This window comes from Carassius carassius, chromosome 46 (assembly GCF_963082965.1).
Source record: "Carassius carassius chromosome 46, fCarCar2.1, whole genome shotgun sequence".
Taxonomy (NCBI): Eukaryota; Metazoa; Chordata; class Actinopteri; order Cypriniformes; family Cyprinidae; genus Carassius; species Carassius carassius.
The window spans coordinates 12,839,913-12,864,649 of record NC_081800.1 but is presented as its reverse complement, the minus strand read 5'-3'; the positions used below and the strand labels follow the sequence as shown (position 1 = coordinate 12,864,649).

Sequence of the window (24,737 nt, the reverse complement as noted above, 5' to 3'; positions counted from 1 at the left end):
TTAAATTACAAAAACCTTAATTATAACTAAACCTAAATCAAGATGAAAATAAATTAAAATCTCTTTCAAAACTTAAACTATAATAGTATATCATTAATGCTTAAAGGGTTAGTTCACCCAATAATCAAAATTATGTCAATAATAACTTACCCTCATGTTGTTCCAAACCCGTAAGACCTCCGTTTATTTTTGGAACACAGTTTAAGATATTTTAGATTTAGTCCGAGAGCTCTCAGTCCCTCCTTTGTAGCTGTGTGTACGGTATACTGTCCATGTCCAGAAAGGTAAGAAAAACATCATCAAAGTAGTCCATGTGACATCAGAGGGTCAGTTAGAATATTTTGAAGCATCGAAAATACATTTTGGTCCAAAAATAGCAAAAACTATGACTTTATTCATCATTGTCTTCTCTTCCGTGTCTGTTGTGAGAGAGTTAAAAAAAAAGCAGTTTGTCATATCCGGTTTGCGAACAAATCATTCGATTTAACCGGATCTTCTTGAACCAGTTCACCAAATTAAACTGAATCGTTTGAAACGGTTTGTGTCTCCAATAAGCATTAATCCACAAATGACTTAAGCTGTTAACTTTTTTTAATGTGGCTGACACTTCCTCTGAGTTCAAACAAACCAATATCCCGGAGTAATTCATGTACTCAAACAGTACACTGACTGAACTGCTGTGAAGAGAGAACTGAAGATGAACACCGAGCCGAGCCAGATAACGAACAGAAGACTGACTCGTTCTAACTGACCCTCTGATGTCACATGGACTACTTTGATGATGTTTTTCTTACCTTTCTGGACATGGACAGTATACCGTTCACACAGCTTCAATGGAGGGACTGAGAGCTCTCGGACCAAATCTAAAATATCTTAAACTGTGTTTCAAAGACAAACGGAGGTCTCACGGGTCTGGAACGACATGAGGGTGAGTTATTAATTATATAATTTTGATTATTGGGTGAACTAACCCTTTAAATAGCACAGGTCTTAAAGGGATCGTTCACCCTAAAATTATTATTTTATTATTTTTACTCACCCTCATCATGTCATTCCAAACCTCTATGTTTGTGAAACATAAAATAAAATATTTTTGTCCATAGAATTTGAGTCATTGGGGTCTAAAACAACATCGGACCTTATTTGCTTTTGTGGTATGGCATGCTTGAAAAAAGAGATTTGGGCATATTAAAATACAACTATAGGAAAAATGTTCATGTTTATGGGCAACATTGTCTTATGTAAATTTATATTATGTAAATGAAAACCAGCAGAGAGGTTTCAGTGAGCAAAGTGGGTCATTTGCCCCTTGTCTCAAATGTGCTTAAAGTGTGATTGATGAGCAGAGTGACAACTGTCAGTAATCTTCATTGGGTGAGACAGACCTATTTTAACGTCGCCTTCACAATGGCCTCAATGCAGTGTAGACAAATGTGTGGCTCTGCTTTCACTCATAATAGTTTTAATAGCTTCCTTTGTCACACAAACCACTATTGCAGAAAATGCAGAATGTATTTTATTCTAATTCTAAACTACAAAGGATAAACTAATAATGCTTGATGGGCCCTATGACACCCTCAGACACCCTTTATTATGGTTTTGCTTCCATAAGAAGACATTTTCAGGGGAAGAACGTTTACTGTACTATTGTTGCTGAAGATGAACCAGACCCAGACAGTTCACACTCAGACAGGTCAGACAGAACTTGGATCTCTCTGAAGGTAATTAAACTATGGGATATCTAGCAGTACTTCATTAATCACACCATATGCATTTGATTGTGAACGCCCTGTTGTAATGATGTTGGGGAAATGGTGCCCTCTTGTGGTGTGTAATGTTCATAAAATCAACACATTGGCTTTTATTTCACATTTCACGAATTTGGTCATCAATGCATATTTTGTTCAGCATCAACCTTCATCCTTGTTCATTTTTGATATCCACATTAGAACATGCAAATTAACTATTTTATTGCCAAGGTATAACAAAAAGAAGTACATATTTCCCCCTCCTACATTTAAAACTACAGAGCTTTGATATTAAAACTAAGCATTAAGATATAATCTTAATAAGACATATTATTGGAAGATACTTTATAGCGTGACAACTGATATTTATATGCATTTTAATAGTTACTGTCATTAGTTACTGTACTATACTGTCATTAAGATCTTGGTGATTTACATTCCAAGCTATCAGACTTTTATGTAAATAACAACAGCTGCACCAAACATTTTCTTTTTAATCTTATTTTCTTTAAGTACATATAACAAGAAATAAAAATAAATAAATAAAATTAAATAAATAAATATATCTAAAAAATATATATAAAATAAAATATCTCAACAAAATATTAAGCACAGTTGACAACCCTTGTTCCAAACTGGATCTTTCTTCTGTGAAACCCAAAACAAACTGACAGCCTCACTCGCCGTTTACAGTAGGCTACTTGTATTGCCTGCACGTTTGCAATACACAAAATAAAGAAAATCATAGAGGTTTGGAGTTAATCATTACATATCTGTTTCTTCTTTTGATTTAGCAATTAAGTATCCCTTTAAGAGGCATCCCGCTGACAGATGCGTTTTCTGACGAGCACTTCCGATTGTGCATCCATGGCAACCAGTGTGTTGACGGAAATTCCACAAATGCAACAAACTTGTATTGGTTTGGCACACGGAGAAAAAAAAGTGCCGTTAGGAGTGCGTATGACGTGTCAAAACTGCTATAAACGGTAAAATGCATAATCACTTCAAAAATTATTTGTTAACTTTTTTATAGACTTTGTTTTGAAGTCTGTTGCCCTCATGTTTCTAGTGAATGATGCGCCATATTGTGATATATGCTCAACGGAACAAATATTGTGCTATATTTTCCTTTAGCCGCTGAAATGCCGACCTCAGCAGGTGCACTGAAGTCTCAGGCGGTGGGTGGTTTGAGGAGGTACAATACCCTACCTCCCATCCCAAGCCCTCCGGTCCAGGAGGGAGCCTCAGGCCTTCCAGAGAGCCGACTGGCCGTGAGGAGAAAACTGCTGCGGCACAAGAGGAGCAAACAACAGCAGCAGGAGATCCACAAAATCATGTAAGAGCACTGCTGTGGTATTTAATCACTGTTAGCTTTTGTATTTACTTTGTTAATTGGCTGTTGACAATTAACCTAGGCTTTTTTTTTTTTTTTTAAATAAAGATTATGATTGAAATATGCATGTTTACAGTAAAATACACACTACCAGTTTTGGGGGTAACGCATTACAAGTAAAGCGAGTTACGTAATCAGATTACTTTTTTCAAATAACTAGTAAAGTAACGCATTACTTTAAAAAAAAAAAAGTAAGTAAGTAACGCCAGTTACTTTGTTTTCCCATTTATTGACTGACAAGTCTCCTGTCCCCATATTGAGAGAACTCAGAAGTAGAGAGGCATTGTGTGCGCTGTGTGAACATGATGTAATTCTAGACTTATTGTCAATGTGCATTAATTCATCCTACTCACAAAAAACTGATTCAGTATTAATAAAAATGAATTAAAACAGTGAAATACAAACTCAGAATATGACGCAAACCTGCTATAATTAAATGTTAAATAACATATGTAATGTATCTAATCCTATGTATTATCTTCGCTGCTGACCTTTGATGATCCAGTTCAACCATACTAATAAGCAACCATGAATTTAGATAAACTAACAATTGTGCTTCATTGTTTTTTTATTGCTGAAGAGTGTTAAACCGTCTTCTCCTGTATTCTACTGTACAGACATAAGCCTAAGGTTTATTCATTACACTTTTTGGTGTGAAAGGGCTTTTACATTTGCTATAAATAGAATTTCTTATATTAAAAATAATCAAGCCCTGCTAATATTTAAAAAGTAATGCAAAAGTAACGTAACACATTACTTTCCATAAAAAGTAACTAAGTAAAGTAATATTGTAAGGCATTACTTTTAAAAGTAACTTTACCCAACACGGCACACTACTGTCCTAATGTGTTGCGTTGGTAGTTAAAAGAGTAGGCTAAATAAAAATAAAATAGCCACGTACTTATGTTCAGCAACGATGCATTACAGTGAAGGAATCAGAAGAGACAGTAAGGATATTTATAACAGTAAGGACAAACACATTTATAATGTTACAAAAGATTTATTTTTCAAGTAGATGCTGTTAGTAACGACAGAAATAAATTGCATTTTAAAATATATTAGAATAGGAGACATTCTAAATTGTAACGTTTCTTTTTTTCTCAATATTACTGTTTCCTATCCTGTATTTTACAATAATTGCAGCCACAGTGATTATCAGAGACTTCTTTCTAAAATGGTTAAAAATCTTACTGTACAATAATTGTTTTCTTTTTTTTTTCACTTTTTTGCTTTTTGATGTAGTTTACTCAAAATTTTAAACAAGTTTTGAAGTACACATTCAAATAAGTTACAAATGGCATGTAGTAATTATAAAATAATTTGAAAAATGTTTACCATAGTTTTATATAAAACATTTCAGTTGCTGTTTATCTTTGAAATGACATGTCAGTTACCCGTATGCCACAGGGTGTTGTGTATTATAATAGAGTCATATTGTAATGTGATATCTTCAATTGTGTTAGAATTGACAGGTCAATGCAAGCTTACAAGCAGGCCAAGCAGGCAGGACAGACATCTCCTGAACCAGAGCTTCCCTCAACAGTATGAACTCTTCACTCACTATACAGTTTTAAACTATCTCATGTGGATGTATCGTATTTGTTAATAATGTAATTTATTTTTGTTTTCCAGATGATCAGTGAAGAGAGGAAACAATATGTATGCTATTTTTACCTCATAATGAACCTCTTTTTTTATAGTGGATCATTTCAATGTGTTTTATACTTTTTTCTCTGCATTCTCCTAGATAAACTACTTGTTCCTGAAAGAGTGTGTTGAGCAAAGCCCTGTTGCGCCCTTTCAGCAGCAGTGGCTGGATGCTATGTTGGCCCGTGTTCCCCATCGGCTTCGACAGGGCCCCGGCAGGCAAGAGCTCCTGGAAGACATATGCAAAGAGGTCAGTGAGACCTACCTCAGAGTCATGACCAAGCACAGAGGTGAGTCCATTTGATGCTCTGGTATATATTCACAGAAAATTATATATATTCTAGATCTGTTTTGTGTGTGTGTGTGAGAGAGAGTTTTAACGTTTTTATTTATAAAGCAATTTGATCAAATCTTTGGGTTTTCATTAGGTTGTTATTGTTTTCTTTTTCTAGTAAACACAGTACTAAAAGATCCACAGGGAACTGACACAGTTTCTCAAGAGAGCAACAGATCTGCTGAGTAAGTGTACAGGTTATATAATAAATAATGCAGAAAAAATTCAATATTCTAGCAACATTTAACATAATAATCTTAATAGGGCTAGATAATGTGTCTGGCAAAATGTCAATACTTATGATCTTGGTTTTGCTTCGCCAGAATTTTAGATTTCTCCTGTCCATGGCATGACAGCTTTGTGCAAAGTCGAAAAGAGATGCAGAAGAATCTACACATATTACATCCGGTCATGAAAAGTGTTCTTGATATTTGCTACAGCACATTCTCCCACCTGCTCCTTATAGATCTCTCCGACTGCAGGTACTACCGTTATGACTGAGGAAGTTTTTTTCTTATCTGTAATCATTTCTTTTCTAATTACATGCTGTATATTTGTTGCTTGGGTCAATTTCAGGTATTTCCAGACGATGAAAGGATAAATCGTGCATTTGCATTTGTCACAAGGGTCTAATTTTCTGTTTTATGGTTTTAATGTCACATGACAGTAAGATTCTTGCATGTTGATGTGATTTGGTGGATTGAAGTTAATAAACATTAAATACAAAATATTAAATAAAATATTTGTTAAATAATTCTAATTAAACAACTTTAAAATTGACTTTAAAATAGATGCTTTTTTGCACACTGCTCAGTCACACCTCTTAAACAATTTCACTATAATTCTTCTCTCAACTTCACTATTAAATTCACAAATTCAAAATTAACCATTAACCTCATTAACCTCATTAACTATTAACCTCTTGTGTTGTTGTATATGATATCATTGTAATCCTTGACCATAAAAACATATGGGTAGACATCACTTTTTCTGTGTTATCATGTTTGGTTCAGGAGATAGAACATAAAATACACAATTAGGTAATGTCGGAAAGTAAAATGGCCACCATGAGGCGTTTTTCTGATGGCTCCATTTCTGAAAATGTTCAGGCCTGCAAACTGTACAAGTGTACCAAGTTTAATGCTTTGATGAAAAAGTGAACATTGTTTCACATATCACCTGGGCTAGCTGAAAAAAAGACAAAAATAAAGTTTTGGTCATTTTATTCAAAAATTTGAAATTTGAATGGCTAATTTACACCTTGAAACCTGCTATGAAGGTCCACAGGGCCTGTAGACTGTGAAAGTCTGAAGAACAAAGTGGCTGTTGAGTGTGAGAGAGTAGAGGACAGACTCATGAAATCCTGGTTCCCCAAAGTCATTCACCTGCTCACCAACAAAGACACTCTGCAGAAAGTCAAACCCAAAAAGCTTGACTCCTTTTACAACTGTGCCTCAACCCTTTTATCCAATCAGGTAAGCTGAGGATTATTTTCCACACCGTTTTATACCTGCTAGCAGTGTCTATGAGATTTTTTGCCAACTACTTATGTTTTGATGTTGGCTAAGGATAATTGAAAAATTGATTTTGTTAACACTTTTTTAGCTAAAGGCACTAGTTGAAAGGAGCGTGGTGGCATTTACCAGCTTATTTGATCCCCTCAACATCAGCAAGCTTCCACTATTCAAGATGGACCTAATATTTGATGACGAGAAGATGGATTTTTATCCGAATTTTCATGATTTAGAGGAGGCTGTACTTGAAATTGCAAACCTGATCAGCAATACCATGCAGGTTGGGAAATATACTGATATGTAGTTGCATTGTACAGAATTATTCTGACTATGTGAATCAGATTGGATCAGTTTATGTGCTCATGTTTGATATTAAGTCCTGCCTGTCCCACAGAGAGTGCAGACGGTCCAGTCATGGCTGGCAGAGGGCAACATTTCTGTGGTGGATGCCAAGCTTCCAGATCATGTTCAGATGTGGGCACAGACAAGTCTTAGGAATGCTGTAAGGATAAACTTGGATGGACCTGCCAAACACTTCCAGGGCTATGGTACGCAAAACACCCTAGCAACACCTCAACAACCACATATAAATGCTACAATACCACATAGTGTTTTTTTTGTGACTCTCCTTATTCTGCTCAATTACATGAATATTTAGTGGACAGCTATGACTGGTTAGTCAATGGGACAGCACAGGCTCAAGTGGAAAAATTATTGGAAGAAGAGCATTCTTTTGATGAGTACACTAAGGTCAGTTTATGTTTAATTCGATGTATTATATACACTACTGTTGAAAGGTTTGAGGTTGGTAACGTTGTACTTTTTTATGTTGTGAAAGAAGTCCGTTATCTCTCACCAAAAATGCATCTACAGTATTTTTGTTTTACAATATTTGTCTTTGTGTTAATGTATCTGCATGTCAGCAAGTGGAACGGTTTCGGGAATTGTCGCAGGAGATATCTGGTCTTCCCTCTCTGATGCATTTTGACATGGTACGACTGGACTGCGAGGAGCTCAAGCAAGGACTTGCAAAAAAAGCAAACACCCTTTCTGAAATCATTGTGGGGAAGCTTGTTAGCTCACACCATCAGTGCAGTCTTCAGTAAGTCCAGTGCTCCAGTTGTTTTGCCAGTGTATTAGTAATAGGATGAAATTTTAGGTGCCTACTTTGCCTACTTTCTCTTTAGACTTGCGGTGTATATGGCTTAATTTTTTTTTCAGTATTTGTGAGGAGTTTGAGGCTATTCGGGACAGGGCTTTGAAAGTCCCCGAAACAACAGAGGACATGATAGAAATGATTACTTATATAGATCAGGTGAAAACCAAGGGAATAGAGGAGCTCAACAATAATATAATGGTGGGTACCTCAGAACTATTCACTTTTAAGTGGTCTGTGAATAACAATTAAAATGGTAACTTTTTTTATGATACTTTTTCTAGGAAGCACAACACAGGATGAATTATTTGATGGATGTTCATATTTTTGATGAAGAGCATCTTGAACTTAATGCCACAGTAGTGCTCTGGCCACAAAACATTTACCCAATCTTCGATCAAAGTGATGAGGTGATATTTTGAAAGGAAATACAGTAAATCAAAAATATAAACATATTTCTGTTAGAAGGACTTACGCACTGTGTTGTTGTAGGTGATGGAAGAGGCCAAGCAAAAGGGTCAGCAAGAACTTAACGTTCGAAGAGAGAAGCTGCTTCTAGAGCTAGAGAAAGTAGGCCGCAGGATGGAGGAATTTACACAATGCTCTGAGCTCGATATGATGCAACAGGTATTTTACAAACTGAAATATTCTGCTTATTTGTCTAGTTAAAACAACAATTCACCCAAAATGAAAATTTGGTCAGCCATCATTTCAATCCTATATTATTTTCTTTCTTTTATGCAAAACAAATGGGTATCATTGGGATGACATGAAGGTGTGAATTAAGTTTCCTTTTTGGGCTAAACTATTTATTTGAACTAATCTGTCATGATTGCTTCACTTCTGAAAGAAAGCAGTGATTTATATTGTAATACTTCCTCTTTTTCCAGTATGCTTCTGATGTGAGAACAGTGCAGAAAAGAATTCAGGACATCGAGGAATCAATTGTCTTTATCAATAAAGAAGAAGCACTTTATAAATGGGACCAAACCACATACCCAGAGGTGGAAGTGATCAAGGAATCTATTGAGCCCTATCAGAAGCTCTTCAATTTGGTTCTCAAATGGCAACGCACAAGAAAGAGGTTTGTGGAATCATATTCCTCTTATCCATTTTCATAATCGATCACTTAGTTTCTTTTTCTCTCCAAGAACTTGATTCATGTTATAAAGACTGATATCTTATCCTGTCGTCTGAGTGCAGATGGATGGATGGGTCTTTCTTGGATTTGAATGGTGAGAGTATAGAGCTGGAGGTTGAGGAGTACATCAGAGAAATATACAAGATGCAGAAGTTCTTCCAACAGAAACACAAGAAGGCAGAGCAAGAGAAGGAGAAAATAGCAGGACTAAAGAGGAAGCCCAAAGAGGAAGATGACAAACAGGAGAGTGCCACTATTCTCATTTGCACCAGTGTTGTGGAGCAAGTCAAAGAGTTCAAGGTAGTGTTTTTATGCTATAGATCAAAGGGTTGGTTCATCCAAAAGTGAACAATTAACGATTGTAATGGAATTACATGAAGCTAGAGAAATTATCATATCATCTTTATTTTTGGGTGGACTGTCCCTTTAAAGTTATTTTCTATTTTTAGGAGTACATTCCATTGGTGTCCATCCTGTGTAACCCCGGCATCAGACCCCGCCATTGGGAGCAAATGTCAGAAATTGCAGGAAATGACTTGACTCCTGACTCTGGAAGCACACTGCGCAAAATCCTCAAACAGAACCTCACCCCATACCTGGAACTTTTTGAGAACATCAGTGCAGGAGCCAGCAAAGTAATAACACTGTGAATCAATGCCCATATGATTTAGTGCAGCTCCTGTATGCAGTCATATGCCACGAAGAGACAAAACGCCTTACATCTCCATCTTTTTGGAAAATGTTTACTTTCAGGAATTCGCTCTGGAGAGGGCCATGCAGAATATGGTGGAAGTGTGGGATACGGTGTCATTTCATTATCATCCATACAGGGACACTGGCGCGTCCATCCTGTCCTCGGTGGATGAGATTCAAACCATGCTGGATGACCAGATAGTGAAAACCCAAACTATGAGAGGCTCTCCTTTCATCAAGCCTTTCGAGACAGAAATTAAGGTGAGATTGAGATTGAGTAAGTCATTTTGTAGTCCTATAAAAGAACGAGTAATCAGTTACTCGAGAATTCAAATGTATATTTGGTTTTATTCACAAATGTGAACCAATGCCATGAACGGTTTCAAAATAAGCTTGCTTGAAAAACCTCTAAAATAGAAAAAATATATAAAAAATTTACTTTTGAAAGAGCTGTAAATGTTCTTGATGTTTTTGAAAGAGCTAATTTTGTTGGTTTAAACCAGGCCTGGGAGGAACGTTTGATCCGAATCCAAGACACTATAGATGAGTGGCTGAAGGTGCAACATCAGTGGCTATACCTAGAGCCCATCTTCAGTTCTGAGGATATAATGAAGCAGATGCCAGAGGAGGGCCGTCTCTTCCAAATTGTAAACAAACACTGGAAGGAGGTCATGGTGCACTGTGTGAAGGACCCAAAGGTGATGACACGTGCTAAATACAAACAGTAAAAGAATTTGAGGTTTAGAAATCATTTTTCTTACTTTCTAGCATAAAGCTCAGTCATTGGTTTTATTTTATGATTAAAAGAAACTAATGCCAGTAATCCTTCCATTTGCACAGGTTTTAGCTGCAACTTCTCTGCCTGGATTGTTTGAAAAACTGCAAGAGTCCTACATCCTCCTTGAGAACATTATGAAGGGCTTGAATGCATACCTTGAAAAGAAAAGATTGTTTTTTCCACGGTAATATATAAACATTTTTGCATGTTTTAAGCTAAACTATGCAATGTTTTTCAATTTTAAAATAAGCCATCCATAAGTAGATTTTACTAAAAAAGTAAACTAGCATGCTGTTTGTTTGATCATTCTGACAACTCATTGCACAACAGCACTGGCTCAACCAATGATGTGAGTTTGGGACGGGGCAACTTTTTTTGACCAATGGCGGACAACATATTTGGAAAAATTCATTATTTTTGCAATTAATTTATACACAATTATTGCAATTATTTGTTAATACTTCATTTTTTCTATTTTTTTTTTTCCTGAAAAAAAAATCTGTTTAGCTTAAATATTTATTTTTTATATATATATGTGTGTGTGTGTGTGTGTGTGTGTATTTTGTTCATTTTATTTTGGATTGATTCATTTGAGCATTTTTTAACCTAAACCTACTTATTTCAGTTGTTTGCCAAAGCCTTTTCATTTTCTGTTTTATTTAATTTAACGGAAACAATTTTAGTGCCTTTACTTTTACTTTTTACATTTACTTTTAGTTTTAATAACTACAATGCACACTTCACCTTTAAGTTAGTCCATTGTGCCGTACTTTCAAATTGCCATGGCATGCCATAAATCCTCAGTATTGTTTATCAGTATTTCCTTTTCACTCTATGTAGATTCTTTTTCCTGTCAAATGATGAGATGCTGGAGATTCTCTCAGAAACCAAAGATCCCATGCGAGTGCAGCCTCACTTAAAGAAATGTTTCGAGGGCATCGCCAAGCTGGACTTCCTGCCCAACTTGGACATCCAGGCCATGTTCAGCAGTGAAGGCGAGCGTGTGGAGCTCATCGAGAGGATCTCTACGTCTGAAGCACGAGGAGCTGTGGAGAAGTGGCTGGTGCAGGTGGAAGACATCATGCTGAGAAGCGTCAGGGATGTGATCAATCGCTCCAGACTGGTAAGGCTCAAGTTCCCATTTGCACTTTTTGTGTCAAATTTAAGTCTTTATTACATTTTTTGCACTTAAATGTGTTGAGGCTTATCCAGAGGCTAAAAGGAGTCAGTGGGTACGTGAGTGGCCTGGACAGGTGGTCCTCTGTACTTCACAGATGTACTGGACACTGGAGGTGCATGAGGCCATCAGGAGTGGCGCTAATGTAAGGAAACCACTCTGAATATTAGTGGACCTTTGGATTCTGTTATCAGTGTACCTAAGATATTGATCTGAATGATTTCATAGGGTCTGAAGAACTACTATGAGCAGCTGCAGAATCAGCTGAATGATATCGTGGAACTGGTGAGAGGGAAGCTGTCCAAGCAGACACGCACAACTCTGGGGGCCCTAGTGACCATAGATGTGCATGCCAGGGATGTTGTCATGGAGATGATAGAGAAAGGTTCTCTTGTTTTGATTAATCTGCATGGTAGCTCTGATATTATGAATTTTAAAAAGCATTTTTCAGTCTTCTGAAGAAATTATAAAACAAAATATTTATATTTTTGTTGTATGACTTTATTATTTGAATTTGAGGTTACTGTATTGTACTGTTTAATTTTGAATATCCATTTCAGGTGTTTCTAGTGAGACAGATTTCCAGTGGCTTGCCCAGCTACGTTACTATTGGGCTGACAACAATGTGCGTGTCCGCATTATAAACTGTGATGTCAAGTATGCTTATGAATACCTCGGAAACTCTCCTCGCTTGGTCATCACACCATTAACAGACAGATGCTACCGAACTTTGGTATATTACATGACTATTTTAATTTATGTTGGCTATTAGGATTTGCTATTATGCTATGAGAATACAGAAAATACTAATTTGTTACAATTTATTAATTAAATCTAAAACAATAATCAAACTAACAATAATCATGCCAGCTACATATTTATTATTTTTGAGGCATAAATATTCCCTTTTCTGGTATCTGACGTATTGCCCTCTTAAAGATTGGAGCGTTTTACTTGAATTTGGGTGGAGCTCCTGAAGGACCTGCAGGCACAGGCAAAACCGAGACCACCAAAGATCTGGCCAAAGCCCTTGCTGTGCAGTGTGTAGTGTTTAACTGCTCGGATGGCCTTGACTACCTAGCCATGGGGAAGGTGAGAGGGACTCGTTTCATACATAAAGCTGGAATTATGTTCTACATCAAGGACTCGTCAAAGAATTTCTTAAACTCAGAAACTTGAGATTCATCTCTTGCACTCAAATTTCATTAGTCTATAATCATCAGTTTATCTATCATTTACTGAATGAGCTCTGTAAATTACAGGAAATCTCTTATATTAAGTCAACATTTGCCTGAAATATTATTTTTAGTTCTTCAAGGGATTGGCGTCTTCTGGTGCCTGGGCATGCTTTGATGAATTTAACAGAATTGAGCTGGAGGTGTTGTCGGTGGTAGCTCAGCAGATCCTATGTATTCAGAGGGCAATCGAAATGAGACTTGAGTATTTTGACTTTGAGGGCACAGAGTTACGCCTCAACCCCAACTGTTTTGTGGCCATCACCATGAACCCTGGATACGCTGGCCGATCTGAACTCCCTGATAATCTCAAGGTGTTTTTTTTTTGTGTGTTATGAGTAACCTGTTTAATTAAGATCAGGTTATCTAACTTGGATTTAACTGTACTGTTCTATTTTCATGTTACTCAAGGTCTTGTTTAGAACAGTGGCCATGATGGTGCCTAACTATGCACTGATCGCTGAGATCTCCTTGTACTCTTATGGCTTCCTCAATGCTAAGCCTCTCTCAGTGAAGATTGTGATGACCTACAGACTGTGCTCTGAGCAGTTGTCTTCTCAGTTCCACTATGACTATGGGATGAGAGCTGTTAAAGCTGTGCTGGTGGCTGCTGGGAACCTTAAACTCAAATTTCCAGATGAAAACGAGGATATACTTGTAAGTAAATCAAAAGGAAGTATAGTTAACATAGTGTCTCATACCACAAGCTGGTTAAAACCTGATACATTACCCTCATTCTCTTGGTACTGTAGCTTCTACGGTCCATCAAGGATGTAAATGAGCCCAAGTTTCTCTCCCATGATATCCCTCTTTTCAATGGAATCACCAGTGACCTGTTCCCAGGAATTTCACTACCTGTGGCAGATTATAAGGTTCCCTTTACGTAATGCTGTTAGTTTAGTTTTTAATTTAGATTTCTAATGATAAATAAGATATTTTCACCACATCTTATGCACTAGGTATTTCTGGAATGTGCTCAAGAGTGCTGCAAAAAACACAATGTGCAACCTGTAAAGGTTTTCCTGGACAAAATGATTCAGACTTATGAGATGATGATTGTTCGTCATGGGTAAGTTGGTATTTCCTAACCAATAATACTTAAACTTGTAATTTGAATTTTTTTGTGAAACGTTTTATTTATTAATATTATAGTAATATTATAATTTACATGACAATCTACTAGCTGTAAAGCTCAAAAATATATTATACTGCATTATATTATGTAACCATATGAGGCAAAACACAGAAACATTTGTTTTTGTTACTCTATCACACAAGAGGATTTTCATCCATTAAAAATGTTGGTTCAAACAATAAAATGTTCTGTTGAAATATTCCATAGGTTCATGCTTGTTGGAGAACCATTTGCAGGAAAAACCAAAGTACTTCATGTTCTTGCTGATACTTTGACCCTGATGAATGAGAGGGGCTACAATGAAGAAGAAAAAGTTGTCTATCAAACTGTCAATCCTAAATCTATAACCATGGGCCAAGTGTTTGGTCAGTTTGATCCTGTTTCCCATGAGGTAGGAGCTTGGTTTCTGCATCAGATTATAAAAAGCAACAGTTTGTTTATTTGTGCATTTTTTCACTTGTACATTTCTGTTTTATCAGTGGACAGATGGGATTGTGGCAAACACCTTTCGTGAATTTGCCTCAAGTGACACCCCGGACAGGAAATGGGTGGTGTTCGATGGCCCCATAGACACACTTTGGATTGAGAGCATGAACACTGTGCTGGATGACAACAAAAAGGCAGGTTAACATTATTTTAAGAATGTTTCTTGATATCATTTAAATAACCTGTATATAATTTTTTATATAACCTTTATATCAGCATTGTTGGAGCATTCTATATTAGACAGGAGGTGGTTGCTGTTGTGACTGAATTATAATATTTGTTTTTTATTATATTTTAGCTATGCCTCATGAGTGGGGAGATTATCCAGATGTCCAGTCAGATGAGTCTCATTTTTGAGGCTATGGATCTGTCGCAAGCTTCTGTGAGTCGGCCTGTCTCAATATTTAATATTAAATCTCAGTACTATCCATATATGCAGCATATTCGAAAACGCTTCAGCCTTCATCATCTATACCGTACTAACAATTTCTAATTCCTGAAATAGCCAGCCACAGTGAGTCGTTGTGGAATGATCTACATGGAGCCGTCTCAGCTAGGATGGACTCCTCTGGTGCTATCATGGATGAGAACACTTCCTGACCCACTTCAGTCACAAGACAATTCCACACTACTGCAGCAACTCTTTGAGTGGTTACTTCCTCCTGCACTTGTTTTATTACGCAAGCAATGCCGGGTAATTATTTTACATTATTAATTGCATATAGCATAACCATGTTAAATAATTTTTGATCTTAGATGTGGTCAACAAATCAGCCAGAGCTCATTGCATTAAATGGAGTTTAATATTTCAGGAGGTCATTCCCACCAGCAACAGTAATACAGTTGTGTCTCTCACACGACTCTTTGAGATGCTGCTTACTAGACCTTTAAATGAAGATCCAGGGAACAAAAACATACGCACATGGATCATGGTAATTATTCATTTAAAAGGTACAACATACAACTCATCAGAATCCAGTTAAATTTATAAACACTAATTTTTTTGTCCTATGCAGGCAGCTTTTGCCTTTGCCCTGGTGTGGTCTGTCGGTGGTTGCTGTGATACAGATAGTCGCAGTCGATTCGATCAGTTTTTAAGGGAAATAATCTCAGGAAAGGCAGAAAACTATCCAATACCTGCTACTGTGTCAAGATGGGACTGTCCATTCGAAGAGAAAGGTCTTGTCTATGACTACAGTTATGAGGTTGGTATATAGTACTGCAGTAGTATGAGAATGTGAGAGATAGGCCTAATACTGTGAAAAATGACTTTTTTTTCCCCCTTCAAATTAGTTCAAAGGAAAAGGTCGCTGGGTCCACTGGAATGAGTCCATCAGAAATGCACCACTAGGCGACAAGAATACTAAAGTACAGGAAATCATTGTCCCCACAATTGACACTGTGCGATATACTTACCTAATGGATCTCTGCATTCAGTATGGGATGTAAGTCTTTTTTTTAAATATCTTGAAAAAACATTAGGCCAGCGGTTATTGAGAGGAGAAAGAAATATGGTTTCAGTTTTCAGGTTTTCAGGCTTGATTTTGTTTTTTAAGTTTTTTAATTTAGATTAAAGTTCCATTTTCTTAATATATTAATATATTTTTTTTATATAATTTGAATACTTTTAAGTCATCCTGTAACTCCTTTGGAAATTTTCTTTAAATTTTCTTTAGAACCATTGCATTAACTTATATATTCTTTAAACTTAGTATTTAAACTATTGATTTTAATTTGTGTTATTGCATTCACAGAAAATATTTTTTTTTTAAGTTTTTGTTTTTCACTTCGATTTTAGACCTCTTTTGCTGGTCGGCCCCACAGGCACAGGAAAGTCTGTTTATGTGAAAGAAAAACTAATGAACAATCTCGACAAAGACCTCTTCCTTCCATTCTTCATCAACTTCTCAGCTCGCACCAGTGCCAATCAAACTCAGGTAAGCACCACGATACTTTCCAATCCCCATTTGTCAATATATTGTTAATTTTCACAATGAACCCATAACATTTTTCAGTAGTATTTTTCTATAGCACAAGCTCTCTATCTATCCTCTAGAACATTATTATGTCCAGACTAGACAAGAGGCGAAAGGGAGTGTATGGACCTCCCATGGGAAAGAAATGCATCATTTTTGTGGATGACATGAATATGCCAGCAAAAGAGGTGTTTGGTGCACAGCCTCCAATTGAGCTGCTTCGTCAGTATTTTGACCATGGGAACTGGTAAATGAAAACTTGAATACACTATAAATCAGTCTTATCTGTCCTAGTCTATGTGTTGTTGTAGAGCTGAGCTTATATAACTCATGCTCTAACAGAGTCCTTATGTTGTAGGTATGACCTTAAGGATACCTCAAAAATCACCCTTATGGACCTGCAACTGATCTCTGCCATGGGTCCCCCTGGTGGTGGGAGGAATGCAGTGACTCCTCGTTTTCTACGCCATTTTAACATGTGCAGCATCAATTCATTCAGTGATGAGACCATGGTGCGCATTTTTTCTAATGTTGTGACCTTTTACCTCCGGACCAATGACTTCCCACCTGACTGCTTCACGATTGGCAATCAGATAGTCACTGCAACACTTGAGGTCAGTCGTGATAGATACAGTATGTAAACACTACCGTTCAAAAGTTCAGGGTTGGAAAGGTTTTACATTAAATTGACTTTAATAGTCCTTTATTCCTACAAAGACGGCATTTATTTAATGGAACATATGGTAAAAACAGTAATTTATTCTACAGTTTAACTGTTTTCTATATGAATATATTTTAAAAAGTAATTTATACATGAGATTTAATGCATCCCTGTTGAATAAAATTATTAATTTCTTTCTTTTAAAAGAGCAAAAACTTACTCACCCTTAACTTTTGAATGGTGTATATATATATATATATATAATGGAAATAATTCCATTATTTATTTTTTGCCTGTTTTATTTTACATTGTCTAATTCTGTGTTGTGTGTGAAATAGGTTTATAAAAAGGCTATAGAAAATCTCCTTCCCACCCCAGCTAAGTCTCATTACACTTTCAACCTAAGGGATTTCTCACGAGTTGTGCAGGGCTGCCTGCTACTGAAGAAGGAATCACTTGCAAACAAGCGAACAATGATCCGGCTTTTCATACACGAATTGTACCGCATCTTCTATGATCGCCTTGTGGATGACCATGACCGAGCCTGGTTCTTCTCAGTCATAAGCAATATTGTGAAAGAGCACTTCATGGAGAACTTTGACACAGTCTTTGAACATCTTAAGGATTGTAACAAACCTGTACGTAAAAACAATAAACAAAAAACATCCAAGGCTTCTCATTCATTAAATTATGTACGTTAAATGTAATTTAGAATGTATTATCTTAATATCTCATGCAGTTTTTTTTTAAATAAATGTATCTTGTTTTAACAAAACTGATCTATTTTAATGAAAAATACTAATTTAATAGGACAAAAATTCTGCCTTGCTTTCCAGTGATGAATATGAAGTAATTTTTGATCATGTGAAACCAAAATGGTTGGTTTTTGTTTTTCCTCAGCTTTGTGAGGAGAACTTGCGGAACTTGTTATTTGGTGATTATATGACCCCTGACATAGATGAAAGTGAGAGGCTGTATGCAGAGGTTTCCTCCATGGAGCACTTTGGTGAGGTGGTAGAAGCCTGTCTGGAAGAGTACAACCAAACCCACAAGAACCGCATGAACTTGGTCATATTCCGGTAACTTTTAAAAAGCTTTATACACTTTAGTGCATCAAGCCATATACTGTGATTCTCCAATAGACATTGTCTTAAAGTCCACCGAACATTCTGTCATCATTTGCTCACCCTCATATCATTCCAAAAGTGTATGACTTACTTTCTTAAGTGGAACCCAAAAAGAAGATATTTTGATGAATGTTGATAACAGACAGTTTTGGTTCTCATTGACTTCCATTGCATTTTTTGTCCAAAGAGTGGAGGTTAACAGGAACTGAAACTGTTTGACTACCAACATTCTTCAAAGTATCTTTTTTTTGTTCCACTGAAGAAATAAATTAATACAGGTTTGGAAAGACATGAGGGTGAGTAAACGATAACATAATTTTTATGTTTGGGGGAACAACACCTAAGTCCCTTTAAGGCAAATAATTTCATTTGGTGGCCATCTTTAAAACGCCTCTCGGGCATGAAAGTGCAGCTCCTATCTCTTTTAATGAGGAAACATCAAATTCTCCAAAACTGTTCGTGAAGCTTACAATTGAAATCTAATCCAATCACACACCAGTGAAATCTGACAACAACGGTCTCATAAACGATGTTTCTTTTACTCAAATAGTGTTAAAAATGCTTATTCAGTCTTACAAAACTACACGAGTGAAACGTCTTGGGTATTCTATAGTCTTTGACAAAACTTTTAAGAGAACAGAAGTACTGTATGACATATTTGATTGATTGTCTCCCTTGTTCATTTGTATAGTTATGTCCTGGAGCACCTGTCCAGGATCAGCCGTGTGTTAAAACAGCCTGGGGGGAATGCTTTGTTGGTTGGAGTTGGAGGCAGTGGGCGTCAGTCCATCACCAGGCTTGCCACTTTTATGGCTAATATGACTTTGTTCCAGCCTGAGATCTCAAAAAGCTATGGCATGAATGAATGGAGAGATGATCTGAAGGTATGGTATAATTAAAATTAAAAAAAAGTTCATTATTTACTATTATTTACATTCCAAACATGTATGCTGTTCCTGTTTCAGTGAAGCTCAAAAGTAGATTTATTTTTTATTTTTTTATGAGTCATCACGCAGCTCTTTTCCATGCGAGGTGCTGTCAAGATACAAAAACACCATTAAAGCACCATAAAAGTAATGAATTCTACTTTTGTGCAATATTCCAAGTATACATCATAATATTTTTGGAGCTTGAAAGCCCTTGGTCACTTTGAACTGTTATATGGAAAAGAGCTACATGAAGATTATATTTAGAAGGAAAATGTGCCGACTAATGGATTTTGTGTTGTCTAGCGCCTGATGAAGAATGCAGGAGTTAAAGGCCAGAAAATGGTGTTCCTGCTCACTGATGCTCAGATAAAGGATGAAGCATTTTTAGAAGATGTGGACAGCATTTTAAACACAGGAGAGGTACCAAACATCTTTGCTGTGGATGAAAAGCAAGAAATTATGGAGGTAAGATACCGACAAAATAAATGCATGTTTCATATATGTAACTCTTTATTGATGCATTGTATTGTAAGAATATTTTTTTTTTTCTCTGTATCCTCTTCAGGCTGTACGCCCCATTGCTCAAGCTGGGAATACAAATTTGGAGTTCAGCCCTCTGGCCCTGTTTGCATATTTTGTGACACGCTGCCGAGAGAACCTACATATAGTAGTAGCCTTTAGCCCGATAGGAGATGCTTTCCGAAACCGCCTCAGACAGTTCCCTTCGCTCATTAACTGCTGCACCATAGATTGGTTTCAGGTAAGGTTGGCTAAGACAGGGAAGAGATGGTTGAGCATTTACTAATTATGTTTGGAGAAACTAAGAGTTTTTTTTAATTAACTAATTCTATTCATGTTATAAAAAAAAAAAAATGACCAATTTAACCAGTTTTGAATATACACCTTCTCTGAAAGTGAAGTTACAGTTTAGTTTCTGATCTCCCCAGCCATGGCCTGAAGAGGCTTTGGAGCGAGTGGCTAATAAGTTCTTGGAGACATTGGAGCTGAGTGATCTTGAGCGACAGGAAATCGTGCCAATCTGCAAGACCTTCCACACTTCTGCTATCGATCTGTCTCACAGGTATGATGTTTATATCAAAGCTAGTATGATCTGTTAAAGGGCCAGTTCCTACAAAAAACGATGACCCAACTTTTTTTTTACTTGTGGCTTGTAGAACACAGGCACCTTGCAATGTCAAACAGTAAAGTTGTCACAATTCTACGAAATTATGTAATCCTTGCAGGTTTTTGTCAGAGCTGGGCCGCCATAACTATGTGACTCCTACTTCCTACTTGGAGCTCATAGCTGCCTTCAGACTTCTTCTCACTCAAAAACGAGACACTGTTATGACTGCTAAAAACAGATACACAAATGGATTGGACAAACTGGCTTTTGCAGAATCTCAGGTAATGTGTTTAAAGCAGATAAACGTATCTTTTAAATCCATATAATAATGCATATAATACTAAAATTGTTTTTTTTATAACCTTATAGCCTTTTTTTAGCATATTTGAATGCATTTATGCTGTTTTAGGTGAGTGAAATGAAGAAGGAGCTGGTGGACCTGCAGCCTAAATTAGAACAGGCTAAGATTGACAACAACAAAATAATGAAAGTAAGAAATTTACACTACCTGTGCTGAAAGCAAATGATCATCTGTTCATTTTGTACTACCAATGAAGTGATTTACAGTGTTTCTGTTGTTCCTATAGTAGTATCTTAATTTTCATAAAAGTTTGCCTGCGTTTGTTAGCTACATGTTTCTATTCTGCAGGTGATAGAGGTTGAGTCAGTGGAGGTTGAGGCGAAGAGCAAACTTGTCCGTGTGGATGAAGAAACAGCTACTCTAAAAGCAAATGAAGCTCAGGCATTGAAGAATGAGTGTGAGAGTGACTTGGCTGAGGCAATCCCTGCACTGGAGGCTGCGCTGTCTGCCCTGGACACACTCAAGGTCAACTACATATTTTACATACTGCTTTTCACACACTATATAGATTGTGTATATATAGAAGAAGAATTGTAATTTAGTATGTTTGGGATAAGGGTTTAGATTGAACCCCACCCAGAATTTTTAAAGAATATAAATAACATCCTGTCATTTTTCATGTATGTTTAAATGTTGGAAAGTGTGGTTTATAAAATTATAGATTATCATAAAAGGTGTGGGTTGATTTGTTATTTCAGCCAGCTGATGTGACCATTGTAAAATCAATGAAGAACCCTCCATCAGGAGTGAAGCTGGTGATGGCAGGGGTGTGTGTAATGAAGGACATCAAACCAGAGAAGATCAATGATCCTGCTGGAACTGGACAGAAGGTCAAAAGCGAGTCTAGACAGGTCACATGAAAACAGCTTTCTTTGTTTTTACTTCTTTTCTGACAGCATGATATCTATTCTAATAGATTCTTGACTACTGGGGTCCAAGCAAGAAGCTGCTAGGAGACATGAATTTCCTCAAAGATCTGAAGGAGTATGACAAAGACAACATCCCTGTAAGTCTTTTTTTTGTAGGGTGTGTACAGTAGGTTACTTTTTAACACTGTGGTTGATGTGTTTTAATGGTGTTGTTTTGTGACAGACTCAAGTGATGCAAAAAATCCGTAGTGAGTACATGACCAACCCTGACTTTGACCCCACCAAAGTGGCCAAGGCTTCGTCTGCAGCTGAGGGGCTTTGCAGATGGATCACTGCAATGGAGGTTTATGACAGAGTGGCAAAGGTAGGCAGATCCTTAACTGTATCTCATGCCAAGTAATTTCCTTCTCTATAATAATTATTAGTTAAATAGTTACATTACATATTTTCTTCTTTATCTTCTCTTCTCAAAATGACATTGTTTTTTATGTTATTTTTCATTTTTATTTCTTTAAATATAAGGAAATATACAGTATATGTACTATACATTATATATATATATATATATATATATATATATATATATATATATATATATATATATATATATATATTCCATGTTATGTATTTTATTTTATTATATGATATTTCATGACATATATGCATACCTTTTTATTGCTGCAGACCTCTTGATGAGATTAAAATTATTTTCTCTTTCAGGTGGTGGCACCTAAGAAAGCCAACCTTATTGTAGCCCAGGAATCCCTAGCCACCACCATGGCCCTGCTAAACCAAAAGAGGGCGGAGCTAAAGGAGGTGGAAGATCGTCTGGCCTCACTGCAGAAGACTTTGGAGGAAAAGACTGAAGAGAAAGCTCAGCTGGAGTTCCAGGTGGACCTCTGTGCTCGCAAGCTTGAGAGAGCCGAGAAACTAATTGGAGGTTTAGGAGGAGAAAAATCCAGGTTTCAATAAACTACAACCAAATCTTTGAAATCTATGCAGTCAGTTGAATCCTAGATTTGAGCCAACAGAGTATGTGTTCCTGTATTTCTACATAGGTGGTCAAAGGCAGCCAATGATCTTCAGTGCACATATGATAACTTGACAGGTGATGTGCTAATATCTGCTGGTGTTATTGCTTATCTGGGAGCTTTCACTGCCACCTTCCGCCATGACTGTACTAAAATGTGGGCCAAGCTCTGCAAGGTACTATATTGCTTCCCTCAGTAAAGTCTTTTTTGCAAATTAATATTTTGTGTAATTTATTCAATGTTTCCTTTCTACTCAGTCCAAAAAGATCCCATCCTCTGATGACTTCTCTCTAAGTAAGACACTTGGAGATCCAATCAAGATCAGGGCCTGGAATATCGCTGGCCTTCCCACTGACAGCTTCTCCATTGATAATGGTGTTATAGTGAGCAACTCCAGAAGATGGTATGGCTCAACAAAGCCAAATCCTTTTCAAATCTTGTGTTTACAAATGATGACATGTCTTTTCTTCTGATTTTAGAATCAACGTGTTATGTTTTACCACCCGTTTTTTTCTCTTTGCCAGGCCGTTAATGATAGATCCACAGGGCCAGGCCAACAAATGGGTGAAAAACTCAGAAAGGGAGCATAACTTGAATGTGATCAAGTTAACTGATGCTGACTACATGAGAACACTTGAGAACTGCATTCAGTTTGGTACACCACTGCTGCTGGAGAATGTAGGAGAGGAGCTCGACCCCTCCTTAGAGCCGCTGCTACTCAAACAAGTTTTCAAACAAGGTGTTTTACTTAATTAACTCTGTTAAAAAATATATTGTTTTAAGTTGATTTTGATTAAATGATTAATTGGACTCTCAATGAGGGGTTGAAAATTCATGCTTTCTTGTTGTAGGGGGTGTGGACTGTATCAGATTGGGCGAAAGTGTGATTGAGTACTCGACTGACTTCCGCTTTTACATCACTACAAAGCTAAGGAACCCTCATTACCTGCCTGAGCTTGCTACTAAAGTGTGTCTGCTTAACTTCATGATTACACCAGAGGGCCTTGAAGACCAGTTACTTGGGATTGTTGTAGCAAAAGAGAGGTGATTTAAAAATATATATATCATTTATATACATGCATACATAATTAAATGTAACCATTTAATTTGTTTGTTTTGGTTGGTTGTTTTTTTTTTCATTATTTTCATGACAAATGACATTTTCCCTCAATTTTCAATACTGTAATGCATTAACTTATTTATATAGAATGTATATATATCATAGAAAGCAATACAATAATACATGGAAAATAATACAAATCTTAATGGTACTAAATATAACATTAAATTGCAAAACATATTTTTTTGTCCTTTGATTTCCTGTGAAATATGATTTAGAAGTAATGTCCTTATATGATACAGTATTTCTCTTCTGTTTTCCCTCAGGCCTGAATTAGAAGAGGAAAGAAATGCCCTGATTCTTCAGTCTGCGGCCAATAAGAAGCAGCTTAAAGAGATCGAGGACCAAATCCTGGAAACTCTACAGTCCTCAGAGGGGAACATCCTGGAAGATGAGAGTGCCATTCAGATCCTAGATGCTTCCAAGATCATGTCTAATGAGATCACTAAGAAACAGCAGGTGTAGTGCATTAAAGAGCTGGTTTAGATTAAATTCTTTTATTAACGCCATGATCGTTTCTGGTTTGACCTCTGTGGCTTGCTGTGAACTTTCAGATTGCAGAGAAGACTGAGATTGAAATAGCTGAGTCGAGGGAGGGCTACAGAGCCATTGCTAAGCACTCCTCCATCCTCTTCTTCAGTATCGCAGACCTGGCCAACATCGACCCCATGTATCAATACTCTCTCAACTGGTTTGTCAACCTCTATGTCAGCTCAATACATGACAGGTGAGGAATAACTGCACATGAGTTAAAAAATTCGGCATCAGTCATTTTAATTTGTGTCATATTTTCTTTTAATTGTGCATATGGATTCCACAGCAATAAATCAAAGAATCTAGAGAAGAGACTCAGATACCTGATTGATCATTTCACCTATAACCTGTACTGCAACGTGTGCCGTTCGCTCTTTGAGAAGGACAAACTCCTCTTCTCGTTCCTGCTCTGTTCTAACCTACTGCTGTAAGTTCAAACTTTAATACAGTCCTGAACATTACTAAATAAAAACAACACTATCAGATTTCCTAGAGACCTGATGAAACGTATGTCCAAGTATATATGGTCTTTATTGAATCTGTGCACTAAACTTGATCTTTCTAAG

General features: G+C 36.7%; 1 protein-coding gene across 1 annotated transcript in view; it reads left to right on the top strand.

Moving 5' to 3' along the window:
* Positions 1-2,602: 2,602 nt before the first annotated feature.
* Positions 2,603-24,737, top strand: part of dnah12 (dynein, axonemal, heavy chain 12) — a 28,585-nt gene continuing 6,450 nt past the window's right edge. The window contains exons 1-60 of the mRNA XM_059540243.1: positions 2,603-2,734; positions 2,883-3,084; positions 4,605-4,683; positions 4,774-4,800; positions 4,889-5,078; positions 5,241-5,307; positions 5,446-5,604; positions 6,402-6,597; positions 6,728-6,916; positions 7,031-7,184; positions 7,295-7,386; positions 7,560-7,738; positions 7,858-7,993; positions 8,077-8,202; positions 8,285-8,419; positions 8,683-8,876; positions 8,996-9,233; positions 9,383-9,568; positions 9,687-9,887; positions 10,130-10,324; positions 10,467-10,588; positions 11,245-11,527; positions 11,607-11,726; positions 11,810-11,966; positions 12,142-12,314; positions 12,521-12,673; positions 12,891-13,130; positions 13,228-13,473; positions 13,569-13,688; positions 13,776-13,885; positions 14,159-14,342; positions 14,431-14,571; positions 14,736-14,819; positions 14,943-15,131; positions 15,250-15,369; positions 15,454-15,642; positions 15,731-15,882; positions 16,236-16,374; positions 16,494-16,660; positions 16,772-17,027; positions 17,413-17,712; positions 17,975-18,153; positions 18,893-19,085; positions 19,434-19,595; positions 19,696-19,890; positions 20,078-20,211; positions 20,375-20,537; positions 20,666-20,746; positions 20,906-21,082; positions 21,316-21,447; positions 21,534-21,623; positions 21,710-21,850; positions 22,207-22,448; positions 22,545-22,692; positions 22,775-22,920; positions 23,042-23,256; positions 23,369-23,561; positions 23,904-24,096; positions 24,192-24,364; positions 24,458-24,598. Coding sequence (XP_059396226.1) covers positions 2,891-3,084; positions 4,605-4,683; positions 4,774-4,800; positions 4,889-5,078; positions 5,241-5,307; positions 5,446-5,604; positions 6,402-6,597; positions 6,728-6,916; positions 7,031-7,184; positions 7,295-7,386; positions 7,560-7,738; positions 7,858-7,993; positions 8,077-8,202; positions 8,285-8,419; positions 8,683-8,876; positions 8,996-9,233; positions 9,383-9,568; positions 9,687-9,887; positions 10,130-10,324; positions 10,467-10,588; positions 11,245-11,527; positions 11,607-11,726; positions 11,810-11,966; positions 12,142-12,314; positions 12,521-12,673; positions 12,891-13,130; positions 13,228-13,473; positions 13,569-13,688; positions 13,776-13,885; positions 14,159-14,342; positions 14,431-14,571; positions 14,736-14,819; positions 14,943-15,131; positions 15,250-15,369; positions 15,454-15,642; positions 15,731-15,882; positions 16,236-16,374; positions 16,494-16,660; positions 16,772-17,027; positions 17,413-17,712; positions 17,975-18,153; positions 18,893-19,085; positions 19,434-19,595; positions 19,696-19,890; positions 20,078-20,211; positions 20,375-20,537; positions 20,666-20,746; positions 20,906-21,082; positions 21,316-21,447; positions 21,534-21,623; positions 21,710-21,850; positions 22,207-22,448; positions 22,545-22,692; positions 22,775-22,920; positions 23,042-23,256; positions 23,369-23,561; positions 23,904-24,096; positions 24,192-24,364; positions 24,458-24,598 — 9,680 coding nt within the window. The 5' untranslated portion in view covers positions 2,603-2,734; positions 2,883-2,890. The remainder of the gene's footprint in view (positions 2,735-2,882; positions 3,085-4,604; positions 4,684-4,773; positions 4,801-4,888; positions 5,079-5,240; positions 5,308-5,445; positions 5,605-6,401; positions 6,598-6,727; positions 6,917-7,030; positions 7,185-7,294; positions 7,387-7,559; positions 7,739-7,857; positions 7,994-8,076; positions 8,203-8,284; positions 8,420-8,682; positions 8,877-8,995; positions 9,234-9,382; positions 9,569-9,686; positions 9,888-10,129; positions 10,325-10,466; positions 10,589-11,244; positions 11,528-11,606; positions 11,727-11,809; positions 11,967-12,141; positions 12,315-12,520; positions 12,674-12,890; positions 13,131-13,227; positions 13,474-13,568; positions 13,689-13,775; positions 13,886-14,158; positions 14,343-14,430; positions 14,572-14,735; positions 14,820-14,942; positions 15,132-15,249; positions 15,370-15,453; positions 15,643-15,730; positions 15,883-16,235; positions 16,375-16,493; positions 16,661-16,771; positions 17,028-17,412; positions 17,713-17,974; positions 18,154-18,892; positions 19,086-19,433; positions 19,596-19,695; positions 19,891-20,077; positions 20,212-20,374; positions 20,538-20,665; positions 20,747-20,905; positions 21,083-21,315; positions 21,448-21,533; positions 21,624-21,709; positions 21,851-22,206; positions 22,449-22,544; positions 22,693-22,774; positions 22,921-23,041; positions 23,257-23,368; positions 23,562-23,903; positions 24,097-24,191; positions 24,365-24,457; positions 24,599-24,737) is intronic.